This window comes from Microcebus murinus, chromosome 25 (genome assembly GCF_040939455.1).
Source record: "Microcebus murinus isolate Inina chromosome 25, M.murinus_Inina_mat1.0, whole genome shotgun sequence".
NCBI lineage: Eukaryota > Metazoa > Chordata > Mammalia > Primates > Cheirogaleidae > Microcebus > Microcebus murinus.
The window spans coordinates 3,465,878-3,484,371 of record NC_134128.1 but is presented as its reverse complement, the minus strand read 5'-3'; the positions used below and the strand labels follow the sequence as shown (position 1 = coordinate 3,484,371).

General features: G+C 46.8%; 1 protein-coding gene across 1 annotated transcript; it reads left to right on the top strand.

The window, feature by feature from the left end:
* Positions 1-8,369: 8,369 nt before the first annotated feature.
* Positions 8,370-14,433, top strand: BAMBI (BMP and activin membrane bound inhibitor). The gene is made up of 3 exons (XM_012788778.2): positions 8,370-8,748; positions 12,915-13,202; positions 13,646-14,433. Exons 1-3 carry the CDS (start codon positions 8,673-8,675, stop codon positions 14,062-14,064), a joined length of 783 nt encoding a protein of 260 aa, XP_012644232.1. The 5' UTR covers positions 8,370-8,672; the 3' UTR covers positions 14,065-14,433.
* Positions 14,434-18,494: the final 4,061 nt, after the last annotated feature.

Here is an 18,494-nt window from a genome sequence, read left to right as displayed (position 1 = left end):
ACCGCGCGGGCCCGGGGCGCGCTCCGAGGGGCCGGTCGGCGTGCGCCTCGCACACGGGAGTCCTCGGGCGCCGGCAGAACGTGGAGGCTGGAGCGCGTCTCCCAGAGCCGTCCTCGCCTGCGGAGGGGCTGTCCCGCCGCCCCGTCCCTCCTCCGCCCCCGGCGCTCGCTGGGCGGTGGCGCAAAGAGGTCTTGCGCCGCGAAGGCTTTGGCGGGCTTTGAAACCGCCATCCGAGGAAACTGACCGCGCAGCTCTTTCCTCTGCGCGTCTGCGCCCGTCGGGCGAGCACCTGCTTCCAGAGGAGCGGCGGGCGCCGCGAGCGGCTCCGGGGCCCCGGGGGCGGCTCCAAGGGCCGGGCGGGCGGCTCCAGGGCCCCGGGGGCGGCTCCAGGGCCGGGCGGGCGGTTCCAGGGCCCCGGGGGCGGCTCCAGGGCCGGGCGGGTGGCTCCAGGGCCGGGCGGGTGGCTCCAGGGCCCCGGGGGCGGCTCCAGGGCCCCGGGGGCGGCTCCAGGGCCCCGGGGGCGGCTCCAGGGCCCGGGGGGCGGCTCCAGGGCCGGGCGGGCGGCTCCAGGGCCCCGGGGGCGGCTCCAGGGCCCCGCGGGCGGCTCCAGGGTCCCGGGGGCGGCTCCAGGGCCGGGCGGGCGGCTCCAGGGCCCCGGGGGCGGCTCCAGGGCCGGGCGGGCGGCTCCAGGGCCCCGCGGGCGGCTCCAGGGCCGGGCGGGCGGCTCCAGGGCCCCGGGGGCGGCTCCAGGGCCGGGCGGGTGGCTCCAGGGCCCCGGGGGCGGCTCCAGGGCCCGCGCCCCGCTCTCACGCCTCGCGAAAGCGGCCGGCGCCTGGGAAGGCGGGCAGAGGCAAGCGCTTTGAAGGCAGCAGCCCCTTTGGCAGTCGTTTTGATCGCCCATAAAACAGGAGTGCGACTGGTGGGTGCAGTCCATGGCAAGTACACCCCCAATTAATCAGAATTTTATTGGGAAGTGCTTCCGGTTGGAGGCGGGGACACAGCATCGGATTCCTGCGAGAAGCGCGCCGAAGGGCAGATGCCGAAGGGCAGATGCCGAAGGGCAGATGCCGAAGGGCAGATGCCGAAGGGCAGATGCCGAAGGGCAGATGCCGAAGGGCAGATGCCGAAGGGCAGATGCCGAAGGGCAGATGCCGAAGGGCAGATGCCGAAGGGCAGATGCCGAAGGGCAGATGCCGAAGGGCAGATGCCGAAGGGCAGATGCCGCCCCGTCGGAGGACTCCTGCCCCGGGCGGGCGGCGCTAGAGCCACGAGAACCACGGCCTTCGCGAGCTGCCACCTTCCTGCGTGAGGGGAGCCCCCTCCACTTGGTCCCGGCTGATTGCTGGGCTGTCACCAGTCACGGGAGCAGACCTTCCCTGGCAAGACCCTGCGGTGTTAGATGCCACCGCGCAGCCCAGGCCAGAGGCCGGCTTGGCGGTGGCATTATTAGCGCCGCAAATCTTCAGCTCCAGAGAGAAGAAAATCCTGAAACCACGTGGAAGTCCTGACCTATCCTAAATGTATTCCGATGATGAAAAGTAAATTTGAGTCAACTCTTTGCTTCTAAGAAAAATCATGTAACGTTTCTACAGAGTGTCACTGTTATCAAAACCTACGCAGGGATCTCCTGTGACTCAAGTGGCAATCTCTGAGGCAAATAGGCCACCCACCACTGCTGTTCTATCTTTTTATGGGAGAGGAAACTGAGGCACAGAGGTGTCCATTGATTTGCTCCTAAAAATCACATTGAGTGATGCAGCGTGGGTACACATGTAGTCTTCAGCTTCCTATTTAAGTGTCATTTCTTCCTCTGCTAAATTATATCTTTTCCATTCCAGATTCACTCATTGACATCAATTCATTCAAAATAAAACCTTTCTGGGACTACAATGTGAAAGGCATTGAAGGGAATAGAAAGAAAGATAGAGATGTTTTCTCACCATTGAAGGGGTTTAGCATCTCCTTGAGAAGCCAGAAAGAAAAGGAAAGTTAAGTAACCATGTAGACAATGCTGCTTCTTCAGAGAATTCTTTTTATACGCTCCTGTGATTTTATGAGGAGCAGCTAAGTGCTATGAGGTAGAGCAAAGAGAACGGAACTGCAAGGAAGCACGCGGCTACTTTGGCGTTTTGATTGCAAAGCTGATGAATTCGGCTCAGGTGTTTCCCACAGGTCGACCAGCGCCTGGTCTGCTCACAGACACGCAGGCACCACGCCCCACACCCCAGCTAAACTGTATGTGTGGGAACGGCCTGTGTCCAGCCCAAAACTCATCTTTCTCAAGAAACTGATAAAAAGCTCTTTTAGTTACCACAATCAACTAAAAAGATAGGACATTCCAGACTGTTGTACATTAAAAATAAAGTCCAGACTCTCAGGAGAGGTTCTGAGTCTCTAGTCTGTACAAGATGGGATGTCTTTAATGGGTTATGTTAAGTTTATTTTAGATGATAACAAACACTCAAGTGATAAACTCACACAAAATTAATAACTTGGAGACACGATCTTAATTCTACTCACGGATCTTTTCCTTATAGGTGAGTTAGCTTTGTGTGTGCATGACCAGCTACAGGGCTGGCCTGCCCACACCGTCTTCTGTGCGGTCTTTCTGGCCCACGGCCTTGCTGAGACCCTCCCCTTGCTGAAGACACCAGACACTGGGTATTTGGACATGGTCCCTCCATAAGCTGAGCAGCAGCTATGTGGCTTGAGCGTCAGAGTCACCTTAAGAATCAGGGATTGGGAACCGGAAAGGTTGAGAAAGCTTGCAGTGGTGGCAGAAGGCAAAACCATCTCTTGAGCAGTGGCTTTGTTTAGGGGCTTACAATTGGATAGAGGCAAGCAGAAGCTATGAGAGAGCAAAACTATAAATAAGAAAAAGACGGCAGCCTGCGGGAAGAGAGGTGATAAGGAAACAACCTTGAGAAAAAGAGACCCCAGTTTTCTGGTTTCCAGCTCTAGGGCGGCTGGCCTTCTGGGATGATAAGTGATGCTTATAGATCACCAACTAGTTGTATCTTTACAATAAGCCTATTGTGTCCACACAACAAACCTTTCCTAAATTAACTAATCTTTAGTGGGTCTCTCGCTTTTAAGTAAACAAGTTGACCAACAATGTATTATAAATGTTTTAAATGATATTTAAATGATGTCTTTGAAACAAAAGGCTAAACATGCAGGTAAACAGCACCAAACTAGGCCAGGTCTAGTGCTTCACATCTGTAATCCCAGCAGTTTAGGAGGCTGAGGCAGGAGTATTACTGGAGGCCAAGAGTTTGAGAACAGCCTGGGCAACATAGCAAGACCCTAGTCCCTATAGAAAACAACTTTTAAATTAGCCTGGTGTGGTGGTGCACCTTTGTAGTCCCCCAAGGCTGAGGTGGGAGGATTGTCACTGCACTCCAGCTCAGTGACAGCGAGACCCAGTCTCTAAAAATAAATAAAATAAAATAAAAACATAGCACCAAACTGTGAATGGGACAGTGGAGAGTTATTTGTGTTTAAAGGGATTCAGAGCAGAATAGGAACTCATTTATTAAGTGACCAAATAGAACAAAGGAAGATTATTAAATTTGAAAACAAAATGCATTAGGAAGTTCTTCCCTTAATATCAAGAATAAAACAAGAATTCAGTTCACGGATGATCTCACTCAGTGCATAGCTCTCCCTATAACCTCTGCCCATAGGATAAATCTCATTGAATTGCATTAAATATTCAAAGATATGTTCATTCGGCTGGCATTTCATTTCATGGCTTGAACACATACATTAAATTTAATGTGTATCTTGATATTTTGTAGATGGTAAAAAAAAGTACTATATAGTTAGTAATTTCCTTAGAAAGTATGAAATAAAAACAATGACAGTGACCAGAACATAATGGTGAACAGAAGTCATTTCAAAGCTCTACTGCAAAAGACTCATTCTGTTGTGTCAATGAGATTTCCGTCTGCGATTCCAGAATTAGAAGAGAATCGCTTTAGGGTAAGAGAAGTGAGTACAGGGCCATCAAAGAGCAGCAGAGTGGGTAGGGGCAGAAGTGTGGGCAGGGGCTGGGAAAGGATGCGTGTTTTCAACCAATTTCATACAAGAGTCTAAATGTTTGGCTGTCTAATGAACATATCAAAGCTGGATTTCAGCAGTTTGTATATAAATAATTGTTCTATTCTAAAAAAAAATAAGTGAATTATTATCAGCTGAGGGGAGAAAGCTAAAAAATACTGTTCATTGCATCACTGAGCAGCATTATGGGCCGATGCTCTTCTGTCAGGTAGGAGTTTGTCTAAGATAATCGGTCCCTTTTAAAAGATTAATTCATCATTTTAGTTAAATCAAAACAAAAGGAACAATTTGTTTCTTCCTCATCCATATTTCGTAATAGATAATTATACTGAATATCAGGTACTGTAGACATCAAGTAGACAAAACTAGCAGGCTATTGCATAATTTTTAAGTTCTACTGGTTTAGTTGAGGGGTTACATTAACATAACCAAGTAGAATAAGGATTTATGAAGATGTGAAGGATGACAATGTACTTAATACTATTTGATTATAAATTTGATTATAAATTATATAATGCTATTTGATTATAAATGCCCATTGTTAAGTTTCTAAAGCAATGCTCTTTAGGAATGATTCTTCCTGTACTCTAAATTTAGTAGCTTTAAAAATTTGTAAGAAAACCTCATCTCAACAGTTATTCTATGGCTTGAGAGACCCCAGAGCATTTTTTTGCTAGTATGTGGGAGGATGGGCATTTTGGAATGTAAGCTTCAATCTTGTCCCTTCAAATCCTGTCGCATTGTTTCCCAGACTCTACAGTCAGTCCTTTACCTCCTTTTCCATTTTGGACAAAAGACAAAACAAAACAAAAACAAAAACCAAACCAAAAACCAGTCAACTAAACAAAAAACTCTAAGTAGACATAACTAGACAGCAATTCCTTTGGGCTGGCTGATCTCTCATCTTTGACCTTTTCCAATAAAAGTAAAATTTAAATCTGAACACCTAACTTCTACTGAGAAAAAGTGACTGTTTTTTTTTTTAAGCTGCTACTGGAAATTCAAAGTGTTACCTAACCTCTGTGGATTGTTAGTTGGTAGAAGATTTGTATAACAGGCAGAAATGTTAGATTCTATCGCTAGGTTGCAATAGCTGTTTGTGTGTGAGCCAGGAACCTGAACACAACTGCCTTCTTTCTGAACAGAATGTACTATGAGCTATTTTTTGAATCACCATTGTGAAGAGAGAGAGGCATTGCTGAAAATGGGGATCACATATAACTTTGGGAAACAACAGCATTATTTGAGTAAGCAGAGATTGGTAGAATATTTACAGTTTTGTTTAACAAAAGGGTTTTGTGGTGTATGACTGCCATAAAAATGTCCTGTAGTGGCATGTTGTGATTATATAGTACATGTATCCATGGATAAATCATATCTAGAACACTGTTTAAAGGCAGTAAAATAAAACCATTGTGGTGGTTAATTATTTCAGTTAGATCTAGAATTAGTTTTCTATTCCTGGATATAGATAGCTTGTCCCCACGTTGTTTTGAGAATTCCCTTTGTAAGAGTAAAAAGAATTTTGGTCATTGCTTTCATTTCTTGATTCAAAAGAAGAGTAGATTTTACTATTTTTTCCTCTACTTATCAACTTACATGTAAGAAAGAAGTAACCGAATTATGTATAAAGCACAAGTAAAATTCTATAGAGAAGCAATTTTCTTTAAGAGTCTTAAATTGAATTAAAGTTGTTGCCTATTTTCTCAACTATTGATATAGTCTCATAATTTACATAGGATTCCTAAAACCAATTTTGATTTTCCACATTGACTCAAACACTCTTATTCACTTAGTTGAAAGGCCTTCTCTAAAACAATTAGATAAAATACAGAAGTGTTTTTCTTAAAAATAATTTCTAGTCATTTAAAAAGTTTGTCCATTAGTAATACAAACAAAAGAGTGGCTATCACTGTCTGAAGAATGGGTCACAAGGTCTTATTCTGAATTGTATTTGAAGCAAAAAAAGTACGCAAGCTGGAATGATCAAAGTTAATATTAATTCAGTGAGATACAAGTATCTTCGTTTGGGCCTTTTGGGTTGCAATTAAAAGATCCTTAAGTAAAAGGGGAAACTTATTAAAGTGACTGAGTCTAAGGACAAGAAGTGAAGCCAAGTCACTGGAAATCCGTTTGGATTCACATTTTGGCTACTCTGCCTATCTTCATCATTTTGCTCCTCTCTGCAGACAGGTGGACTATAGCTGCTTGACAACTGAATTTATATGTTTCCTGTGAAATGACCTCTAGAATTTGACCGACATCTGTGTCCAAAGACAGAGAAGGAAGAGAGAACCTAACTGGCCCAGCTTGGGTCATGTGACCAGCTATGGACAGAGGGGCACGATCTCCTAGTCTGGTTGCTAATGCCCACTGCAGTGAACGGGGACATTCTCTGTTTACTAAAATACAACTTTCACCAGCACATTGCCCAGACCTCTTCCATTAAATGAGTGTTTATCTGCATCAAAGGTAAATACAGTTAATTTCTGGGATATCTCTCTCCATACTTTTGCATTTTATGTTCTAGCCACAAAGAATTGTTCCATCTATCCATCCCCTCCTTATCACCTCTACCCGCCCCACAATCAAACAATTTCATGCCTAAATTCCTATGGTCCTCTTCATCTCTCTGGACTCTTTTAACTTTCTAGGTAGACTACCTCTTTTTTATATTATTATTAATTAAATTTATTTTCTTTATTTTTTTCACAAGAGGAAAAACTCTGGAGTATGAGTAGACTACCTCTTTCTCTCATGCATCATAGCATCCTGCACACAATCTCTATCATCATCCAACTCCACTCTTGGAGATTTACTGTCTAGGTTTTCGCATTCAAATTTTTTAAAACATATTTTTGTAGAGCCTGAGTCTTGTTAAGTTGCTCAAGCTGGTCTCAGACTCACAGCCTCAAGTGATCCTCCTGCCTTGGCCTCCCAAAGTGCTGGGATTACAGGCAGGAGCCACTGCGCCCTGCCATTTATGGCATCTTTATGGCTCAGACACAGCGAGCTTGGCCAGCAGTGGGAGTTCCAGAATGGCTGAATGAACACACTCTAAAAGTTTCCTTTTAGCTAATAACTGACTCTCTAAAGTTAAAAGACAGTGTATCATTACATGAAAGTATTGTCTGGGTGAACCCCTTAGAATTGTTAGCTTGCGGAAGCTCTAATAGTGAGGAAGTTCTAATCAAACTCTTTCTTCCTTGGGACTGAGCGTCTGCGGTCAGCAGGCCCCTTGCCTGGCTCCCTAACCGGCTTAATTTTCTCTTAAAACTTGTGCTGGGCTTGTCTTTCCTTCCTTTTAGATGCAGTTTTGATTTAGTGAGGTAATGGTCAGAGCATTATGAAATTATTTTATTTTTCCCTGCATATAAACATTGTTTTACAAAGGCAATTGCATTAGCTACATCCTGCAGCTCTGCAGACTTCAAACAACTTTAAACTACAAGGGTAAGGCACTTGAGATATGTCCACCTTGATTTTCAGTCCTCAAGACATATGGATTTTTTTCTTAAAGCTCACATCCGCACTCTCGTCCTAAAGGATTTGACTCTGTAAGTCCCACTGCGGCGTGAGGTGCACTTCTCTGTCTTTCTCTCCCTACCTCCCTTTCCACACACCAGGTGGGGGAATGCTGGCCGACCTAAAAGGGAACTTTGCAATGGTTGACTTTTGTTAATCTCAGGTTTGGGGCTAAACCAGCGTTCCCCTTGGGTACTGAGTTTTAAGCTTACCCTCCCCCCGCATAAACAAGTAAGTAAATAATAAACGAAGAGCCCGAGCTCCCAGCGCGCCAAGGGTGCGCGGGGCGGCAGCCGGGGACGAACGCGCGTCCCGGGAGGCCGGGCGCGGGCGGCCAGCTGCGCGTCGGTCGGGCCGTGCCGTCTGGCTGGCGCCGGCGCCCTCGCGCTCGCCGGTTTTCGCCTGGCGTCTCGGCGGCCTCGGCCCCGGCCCCGGCCCGCCAAGGGGCCCGCGCCCCATCGGCGTCCGCCCGCCCGGCTCCCCGCCGGGTCCCTCGCGCGCTCCGGGCTGCGGCGCCGGCTGGGAGCGCCCGCGGAGAGCGCCCGAGGGCCCGAAGCCGGCGCCGCCGCGAGGGGGAGCGCGGGAGCCGCGGGCCCAGGCGCGCCGCAGACGCCGGCGCCGCGGGGAGCCGCGGGGCAGGTCGGCGCTCGCCCGCCCCGGCCCGCCCCCGGGGCTGACTGACAGGAGCGCGGCTGCGGCCGGACGGCGCGGGCGGGCCGGGGCGGGCGGGCCGGGGCGTGGTCTGGGCGGGGCGGGCGCCCGGCCGCGGCGCGGGGCGCTATTTACGGCGCGGAGCCGGCGGGCAGAGGCGGGCGCTCGCTGCGGTCCCTCGGCGCGGGCGGCTCCTGCGGGCTTCGCGGACGGGGGCCGGTCGAGGGGGCCGGAGGCCGGGGCGCACCCCATCCTGCGGCGGCGCGGGGGACGAGCGGGCCGGGGCCGGGGCCGCCCAGCGGGACCCGCAACTGCGCCGCCCGCGCCGCGCTCCATGCTCCAGGCCGGCCGCGCGCCCCGCCGCTGACGGCGCCGCCGCTCCGGCAGGACCCATGCCCTGCGCGCGCCGGGGGCCGTAGCGGCCGCGGGCGCCCATGGACCGCCACTCCAGCTACTTCTTCGTCTGGCTGCAGCTCGAGCTCTGCGCCATGGCCGTGCTGCTCACCAAAGGTGCGTGCGTGCGTGCGGGCGGGCCCGGGGGCTCGGCGGGCTCCCTCCGCGCCGGAGCCTCAGGTCGCGGCCAGTTGCGCGGCTCAGGGAAGTCGCGGCCGCCCCCTCGGCGCCCCCGCGCTCGGCACGGCGGGGACTGGACCTCAGGGTCCGAACGGGCCGGTCCGCGGCGGACTCGTGCGCGTTTGGCCCCGCCGCGGGCCGGGCGGGGTGTCGCCCGCGCCGCCGCTCCCCACCCCGGTGGCCCGGAGGAGCCGCGTCGCAGGCCCCCGAGTGCAGTGTGCCCGGCGTGTGTGTCTCTGTGTCTCACTGTGTCTCTGAGTGCATCTGTGCGTGAGTTTGTCCCTGCCTGTGTCTCCGAGTGTGTGCCTGCGTGCCCCTGACCGGGAGGCAGTGGGTCTCCGAGTGTGTGCCTGCGTGTCCCTGACCGGGAGGCAGTGGGTCTCCGAGTGTGTGCCTGCGTGTCCCTGACCGGGAGGCAGTGGGTCTCCGAGTGTGTGCCTGCGTGTCCGTGACCAGGAGGCAGTGGGTCTCCGAGTGTGTGCCTGCGTGTCCCTGACCGGGAGGCAGTGCCTGCGTGTCCCTGACCGGGAGGCAGTGGGTCTCCGAGTGTGTGCCTGCGTGTCCCTGACCGGGAGGTAGTGCCTGCGTGTCCCTGACCAGGAGGCAGTGGGTCTCCGAGTGTGTGCCTGCGTGTCCCTGACCGGGAGGCAGTGCCTGCGTGTCCCTGACCAGGAGGCAGTGGGTCTCCGAGTGTGTGCCTGCGTGTCCCTGACCGGGAGGCAGTGGGTCTCCGAGTGTGTGCCTGCGTGTCCCTGACCGGGAGGTAGTGTGTCTCCGAGTGTGTGCCTGCGTGTCCCTGACCGGGAGGCAGTGGGTCTCCGAGTGTGTGCCTGCGTGTCCCTGACCGGGAGGCAGTGTGTCTCCGAGTGTGTGCCTGCGTGTCCCTGACCGGGAGGCAGTGTGTCTCCGAGTGTGTGCCTGCGTGTCCCTCACCGGGAGGCAGTGTGTCTCCGAGTGTGTACCTGCGTGTCCCTGACCGGGAGGCAGTGTGTCTCCGAGTGTGTGCCTGCGTGTCCGTGACCGGGAGGCAGTGGGTCTCCGAGTGTGTACCTGCGTGTCCGTGACCGGGAGGCAGTGGGTCTCCGAGTGTGTACCTGCGTGTCCCTGACCGGGAGGCAGTGTGTCTCCGAGTGTGTACCTGCGTGTCCCTGACCGGGAGGCAGTGGGTCTCCGAGTGTGTGCCTGCGTGCCCCTGACCGGGAGGCAGTGTGTCTCCGAGTGTGTGCCTGCGTGTCCGTGACCGGGAGGCAGTGGGTCTCCGAGTGTGTGCCTGCGTGTCCCTGACCGGGAGGCAGTGGGTCTCCGAGTGTGTGCCTGCGTGTCCGTGACCGGGAGGTAGTGTGTCTCCGAGTGTGTGCCTGCGTGTCCCTGACTGGGAGGTAGTGTGTCTCCGAGTGTGTGCCTGAGTGTCCGTGACCGGGAGGCAGTGGGTCTCCGAGTGTGTGCCTGAGTGTCCGTGACCGGGAGGCAGTGGGTCTCCGAGTGCGGTGTCCGAGCTGCGCGCCTGTGCGCGGGACTGTGTGTTGTGTTGCATTTGAGTCTCCCGGAGCAGTCGGTCCTGCCGGCCGTCCCATTTCCCATCCACCTCATGTTTTACAAACGCAACTCCAAAAAAAAAAAAGTCAGTGGGTCAGTTTCTTCTTTCCCTTTTGGGCTTTCACCTTTTAGATGGAAATAAACCAAACTCCTCTGGATTTCAAGGTTCTTCTCACCTCCCTGTCATGAACTTTACCTACTGTTCTGTGAACTGATACATTTTTTTTAAGATAGGAAGCATTATTTAGCCTTTGCACCCCCCAATTCTCTCTAATTGCCATGTAGCAGGCATGAGGTTAAAGGATAAGCTAGCCAGGCAAGGATGATGTGCTACAGTATTTATTTATTTTGGAAGGAAGGGTGTAATTAACCCTAAATAACAGCCCTTGCAGCCTGCAGAGGGAAGCCTGCTGGCCCTATCAAAGGCTGGCAGAACAGGGAGGGACTGAGGCTGACATGAAGTCACAGATACCGAAACTATGTGCCTGATAATGATATAATTAGGGGATCAGAGATTTCTGGCTGCTGTGGACTTCAAAAGCTTTGAAAGAAGCCAGCAGTCTCTCCTGTAGCCATCTTGACTAAAGCAGACATTTTTGTTTAATCACTACATACAGTAACAAGAAAAGGGGGAACAGAGGGGCATTGTTCACTGTTTCAAAATACCAGTCCCCTCTCTGGCCTTTTGCATGCTACAGGAAGAAACTTTATGAAACAACAGAAATATAGTTTTAATACAGTAATACAAAAGTCCATTCTCCTTGCTAAAAATGTGGCTCCAATTAAGAAAAAAGTTGTTAGAACTTTTCCAGTTACCTGTCAAAATTTTATTAGACTGTTTTTAGGTCATTGAAAATATAGCATTTTAAATAGGCTCTCATAAACATTTAAGCAGCATTTTACTTGTATTCAGTTTTCCTTTTCTGCACTAGGTCTGAGGCTAATAGGATCAAAATGGGCTTTTAATCTGTTTTATTTATGTTTTAAATCTGTATATGGAATTTGTCAGACTAGGGATATGTAATCATCACCACATAAGACTGGTGAGCTTTATGTGAAAAATAAAGTAAGCTTGGAAAGAGGAGGAGAAAGAGCAGAAGAGAACTTCTGCAAAGCAAGGTTCTTACGTGAGACAGAGGACTGGCTAAGGGTCTTGGGCCCACACCCAGGGCAGTGAGTGCAGATTTAGGAGCAAGACCTCGAGCTTTGGACTGTTATGGATGGGTTGCCAAAGATCTGTGTTTAGTGGGCTGGTTTTTCTTAGAACTGAAGCATTAGCAGCCTCCGGTGAAAACCAAGCATATCATACGGTGGCCTGGAATTTGGACAGATAATTAAATGAGACACCTTACTCAGGCATTCACAGAGAGGAGGAGGGGAAAAGGAGGGGGTGGAAAGAGGGTTGTAAAGGAGCAGCCCTTGTCTTTAATTTCAGAGTGTGGATTTCGGTAACTAGACAGATCTTCAGATGGGAAATGCAATAGGTGTATGCATTAGTTCAATTCACAGTAGCTTTAGCTGTGACAAGTAACAATGCCTGGAGTCCACTAGGTTGGGTGTCATATTAGTGATAACTTTAAGACCCAGGTTATTTCAACTGGAGGTTGATGTTAAAGGCTCCAGTCTCGTATTGTGACACAATGTTAACAGAGCCTTGCAACTCACAAAGTAAATTTTATAAAGGAAACTTTTAAGCACTTCCTGTAGAAAATTTGAGGTTTCCTTAGGATTTTTCATTCAACCAGCAGAGGATTTTCAGTTTCAGGGTTTCCCCTTTTAGATCACATGTTGAATTACATGTAAAACTGGGAGGAGGAGGAGGAGAAGTTAGCCTTGCAGTTTTATACCCCCTCCACTTTTATGACTTTCCATTTGGGCTGAAAGAAATTGACTTTGGCAAGCAAACCACTAATTGTAAACTGCCTAGTTCCTGTTTTACAATATACTGACTAAAAGCTCCTCTGCATGAAAAGATCTTTATAGGCAAAGTTTGCCTTTTCTAGAGAGGTTGCAAATAGCTGCCTCATTTCATAGTTTTAAAACCTCCTGACCTGAGCAATTTCTAGATTGTTGTGTTTCTAGTTAATAACTTTATAAGGTGTTAGCTAAAGCTCTTAAATCTTGGCACAGTCCTTCGGGATAGTAAACAATTCAGTAGTTCCGATCAAATATTTATACTGACAAAAATAAAAAAACGTAGCATTTTTATGTTGTATGGTCATATAGGGTTAAAATGAATAAATAATGTGATTTCCCTTATGGTAGGAGAAATTATACAGATTACTATTTTCCTTCAAAGAAGATAGTCTTATTTTTAATTCCTCTCTTAACTCATCAGAAATCTGCTATTGGGATTACTACATTTCTAAAATTATGTTTAACTGAATTGAAACTTAAGTACTGACCGCACGAAGGGCTTTTCCAGTCAACATGGACTGCTATTGTAAGCACTCAGCTTGAATAATCTAAAAGTTAGTGCCTTTGAACTTGGGATTCAGCAGTTGCTTTGAGAGTTGCTTTATCTGGTCTTTGCGGCACAGTTTGACCTGATTTCTCGTTGCTTTTAGGTGAAATTCGATGCTACTGTGACGCTGCCCACTGTGTGGCCACTGGTTATATGTGTAAATCTGAGCTCAGTGCCTGCTTCTCTAGACTTCTTGATCCTCAGAACACGAATTCTCCCCTCACCCACGGCTGCCTGGACTCTCTCGCGAGCACAGCAGACATCTGCCAAGCCAAACAGGCCCAAAACCACTCTGGCACCACCGTGCCCACATTGGAATGCTGTCATGAAGACATGTGCAATTACAGAGGGCTGCGTGATGTCCTCTCTCCCCCCAAGGGTGAGGCCTCAGGTATAGAAGCCGTTTCTAACCAGCACGCCTGCCTGATCTATAGACTTGTGACAGCCTCGGCTTTGTATGTCTGCTATTGATTTTGTTGTTAATGTAATTAGAGACACTGGGGGAGAGGCACGGCTGGATGCAAAGATGCATCTCTATTGAGTGGCTTTTATGTCTGCCTGAGCATTAGATGTCTGTCTACATAATAGGTTTTGCCTGTTTTTTCAACATTTTGAAGACATTAAAAGGCCATTACATCTCAGTAATGACAGTCTGTAAACAAATGCGTTTATGAGCTTCTTTGGATAGTTTTGCAATATTTATTTTCTAAATATCGTTGATTTAATTGTAAGCTTCTTTTTAATGGGATTCCTTGTTTAAAATGGCTGGATGGGGGTGAACATCCCTGGGAGGAGCTAACCTAGAGTTTGATCATTTTCTTTGTGCTCCTTTAGGACAAGGAAACCGCTACCAGCATGAGGGTAGCAGGAACCTCATCAGCAAGGTGCAGGAGCTGACTTCCTCCAAAGAGCTGTGGTTCCGGGCAGCGGTGATCGCTGTCCCGATTGCTGGAGGGCTGATCTTAGTGTTGCTTATCACGTTGGCTTTGAGGATGCTTCGCAGTGAAAACAAGAGACTGCAGGATCAGAGGCAGCAGATGCTCTCCCGTTTGCACTACAGCTTCCACGGACACCATTCCAAAAAGGGGCAGATTGCAAAGTTAGACTTGGAGTGCATGGTGCCGGTCAGCGGGCACGAGAACTGCTGTCTGACCTGTGATAAAATGAGACAAGCAGACCTCAGCAACGATAAGATCCTCTCGCTTGTTCACTGGGGCACGTACAGCGGGCACGGGAAGCTGGAGTTTGTATGACGGAGTATTATCTGAACTAAACTTCTTGAACGCTTGAAGGCCTCTGAGTTCTGCTGGACAGGAGCACTTTATCTGAAGTAAAATAAACTCATTTAATCATCTTTGAGAGACAAAATGACCTCTGCAAACAGAATCTTGGATATTTCTTCTGAAGGATTATTTGCACAGACTTAAATACAGTTAAATGTATTATTTGCTTTAAAATGGTGAAAAGCAAAGAGGAGACTATGTACACACTGTTACCAGAGCTATTTGCATCCGAGGGAGCTGGAAACGAGTACCTAAATAAACTAAAATGTGCTCTCTGTAAGCTTCTACATCTTGATTTATTGTAAAGATTTAAAAGAAATATATATATTTTGTCTGAAATCCAGTGTTGTCTTTTGTAAATGAGAAACTGGAAAGTGTAAGAAAGTGCATACTAATTATACAAATGAAGATCAGCTGTGGCTTATACAGTAGCTAGTTCTCAACTATAGGATTTGCTGTGATTTTTTTCCTAAACAAGGCCAAGGTCTTGTTTAATCTTTACAGCATGGAGAGTTTCAGAATGTGTACTGACCATCATTCAGTGTCTCACCCACATTTTTTGTTAGGATAATTCTAGGTTTTAGCTTTCCTCTAAGAGAGAGCTTAAACTTATTTAGACCAGGTCAGACATGATGGATCAATTTCTGAAGCTGCCTCAGCAAAGGTGATATTTATCGACTTGATCCAGTTGCTCTGGAATACCTTTTTACATGTGTCTACCTCCATCCAAAAAAAAAAAAAAGAAAAGAAAAAGACCCTAATGAAATTAAATTTTTTTGGTCTACTATCTATTTTTACTGTCAATTAATTGACCAGTTTATTTTGTCTCCAAACGAAATTAAAATATTTTGACTCCCGAATTAGCTGATTTTATTGTATAATGCTCTTAGTTTTTAAAGCTTCTTTTTCAATACAGTGTTACCCCCTAACATTTTTTAATTTTAACTTCTCTCCAGTCCTTAGAAAGATTTTGGAGAGTAAACCTTATATACCAACTGAGATTTAAACAACAGAGTATTATGAGGTTTCTTCCTCCTAAATGATCACTTTATTACTATAACCAAAAAGGACATTGGCTTTAGCTGGTAACTAATACCACTAAATAATGACGTTTACTCCCTTCTAAGACTTTCTGTCTGGTAACACTGGCCAGCCTGAATTTAAACATTACTTTACCACATTTATGTACTTGCCTCTCCAAAGAGATCTTTCTTATCTTAAATGTGTGAATAATTTGTCATGGAGTTTTTCTCAATTATTTTGTTCATTTAAAATTTTTGCTTAAAAATTAACCTATAGCCTGCATATTTGAGTATGGGGTTTTATTAATATTTTTTAAAGATTTTTTTGCATATTCAATATATAATATTTTATGCTAAGCATAATTTGGGTTCAAGAAGACAAGTAAGTGCATTAGCCAAGATCATGGAGGAATCTGAGTTGAAATGATTAGTATAAAAATGAGTACCTAGATTACTTAATAGTTAATAGACCATCTGCCCCAAACAAGTTAGGCTATGGAATAAATATACATTTTAATAAATGATAGCATTTGTATTATGCTTTTTGAGATCAATGGCTCTTGCATGCATGCCTTACATTTTGAGGGAGCAAAAGAATTGTTAAACCTCCCAAAGAGAATTGATAAAAATTAGCAGTCAGTGAAATTTCCACTCTCATGCCCACTCCGGCTCTCAGTCAGGAGACATTAGTTTTGCAGCTTGAAGATTGAAAGATTTTTTGCTCCATTATACACACTCATTGGCTCTTACAGCTGATATAAATATGGCCTGTCTTCATATTGGCTAGGTGTAGTCGAATTTTTTTCTTCGTCTTTTTGCCCTGATGTTATTCCCTGTTCATCCCATTTCTCCCCAGTACCAATTAGCTGGGAACTCAGCAATTCTTCAGGAAATAAAACAATGAAGACTTTAAAGTCGTATGCTCTGAAATAAGCACTGTGCTTGTGGCCTCTCCCATTGAGTTTTCTCGGGCTCAAGTTCAGCTGCATAAGGGATCATCCTTCCCCCCAGTAACGAAATCCTCTCCCTCCTTGTAGATATGCGTTGAGTATTACGTGTCCTCACCACCAGCCTTAAAGTTGGTTAGGTCTGAGCATGACTTGGCTTTTCGACGAAAATATTGCAGGTTTCTTAACTTTGAATGAATTTTACTATGAACAACATACAGAATTTACTTTTGCTTCCCCCTGAGAGTAGCAATTGCCAGGAGCAGGAGATTAGCTGATCTTCCTGATGCAGCCGATGTGTGTGGCTGGGGACTGGTTTATCTGTTTCCCCCTGAAGAGATGTTTGCTGCTGCCAAAAGGCAGGCCACCCGGAACAGCCCTTGTTTACAAGTCATGTAACTCCCCTGCAAAGTAATTTTTCTGAGTGGAAATTTGCCCCAACGAGACAAATGGGACAAAAATTGCCAAGATGTTTCTGTATCTACACCCCTTACGTTCTACCCGTTTTGAAAACGTTGATCTGTGCATAGTTAGGTCTTCTATGTTATTTCCCCCGTTATTTTGAATGGCTCAGAGGCTTCCTAGAAATTGACTGGTGTGTCTCTAATTTCTGCCGAACTGATTTTATTAAAAACACTGCACCATAGGGGGTTTGACCTTCTAAAATACCAAACATGTCTGCTTTAGAAAATCACAAAGCTCTCCTCTGAAGGGCTCGTAAATCTGGTTTCAATATGGGTTGATTATAGGCTAAAAGCTCGAATGCAGTGGCGTCTCGCACGGTGACTCTGGAACTGGCCTCTTTGGGGCCAGGATGGAATTTTTTCTTCATATCCTCTAATTGTTCCTCTTCTCTGCCTCTTAGTCCAAATAACTTCAAACCTCCATGGCTATGTGAACTTGGGAAAATTATGTAAGCTCTTTGAATCTTCAGTTTTTTTGCCTATAAAATGGGGCAATGGTAACACTTTATATGATCATTGTGAAGAGACGTAGCCATTCCTATCAGTATACACACGAATCTTGGATGAACTGGCCCAACGTAACATTCCTTACAATTTGAGAACGTGTGTTCATTACACAGTGGTTGTTTTTACTTGACTTTTTATTATTTCAGATCTTTGCAAATTTGAGATCTACAGACCTGTCAGTCACCTGCAGACTGGATTTAGCGTGTCAAATATTCATTTTCAATTTACTGATTTGGGCCTCTCGTATCTATTAAATATGTTGGTTTATAATTGTTCTAAGAATTTCGGATCTCATGAAATAATGAAACTTAACCCTCTTTCAAATTTTGACGACTCTTTCTTTGGGGCACAGTTTACACATGTCTTTGTTGGTCTGCCAGCGCCGCGCTGATCCGCAGTGTGCTGGTGTGATGCGTTGGGCTGCCATTCTAGGGACCTGGAGCTGGAATTGGGAAGGTGGCAGAGCCGAGCTTAACCACTTGGGGTTATTTCTTGTAGCAAGGCTGCAACTTTCCAGTGGATTTGCTTTTTTAAGAGTTTCACAGTCTTTATTGCTAGGGAAGGCTGATTAGCCAAACTTCTACAAACCTTCCCCGTTTTTTGAATATGAAAAAGATAACAGGAAAGTCATTAATAAGTAACCCTGGGAGATACTTTGGGTAAGCAGTTAGATAATATCTCAAGGCATTTGTCCTTCCTCAAGCCTTTTAGGAGATCTATCCTATCTAGCAGCTTAATGGCCAGATGACCTCTAGGGGCTATTTCAGATGGTGTTTAGCTACCCGTATCTTAAAGATTAGCTTGACATTGGACTAAATCTGAGTAAATGTAGGAAAGATCAGCTGATAGCTATTTATTGCATGCTATATACCATGCTAATTGAATAGACTTTGTAACCTGGAATAATTTTACATTTAACAATTTTCAAGGCAGTGCATAAGTAGATATTGGAACTTGTGAGAAGTCAGCAATTTGTTTTTAGACATGGGAAGACTAACTTAGTTGTGATGAATTAATAAACTCAGAGGCCGTTGTGTAAATTCACTCTGAAGGATCTCGCATTACAAACCTAATGGAACAAAAATTGTTTTAGCAGTTAAAACCAAGAGAAATACAAAAAGCTCTTTATCCCTGGTCTCTTCCCCTTGGAATTTCCCTAGGGAACTGATGAGGACAGTGGAAAAACACCACACTTCTAAAAGCAGTTTCTTTCTTTCTAAGTGTTAGAAGTTCACATCGAAGCATTTTTGACTAAATGTAGTGGGTATGGTTTTGATACTATAGACTTTAACTCGCAGCTGCTGTCCTAAATGAGGGTATTTCTCACCTGGATTTGGAGACTAAACTGTGAACTCCCAGTGGGGAGGAGCTTTGATCAATAACCTTTGTAGGCCTCCAAAATCCAAAGGAGAGAATTAGATGAAGGACAGATTAAGGGCTTTCATTATCAGGCATCTGAA

Bases quoted from the DNA above. Each gene is read 5' to 3' on its own strand.
- BAMBI (XM_012788778.2), top strand. From the start codon at position 8,673: ATGGACCGCCACTCCAGCTACTTCTTCGTCTGGCTGCAGCTCGAGCTC. The intron at 8,749-12,914 runs GTGCGTGCGTGC...CGTTGCTTTTAG, and splicing joins GGCCGTGCTGCTCACCAAAG to GTGAAATTCGATGCTACTGT. The intron at 13,203-13,645 runs GTATAGAAGCCG...GTGCTCCTTTAG, and splicing joins CCCCAAGGGTGAGGCCTCAG to GACAAGGAAACCGCTACCAG.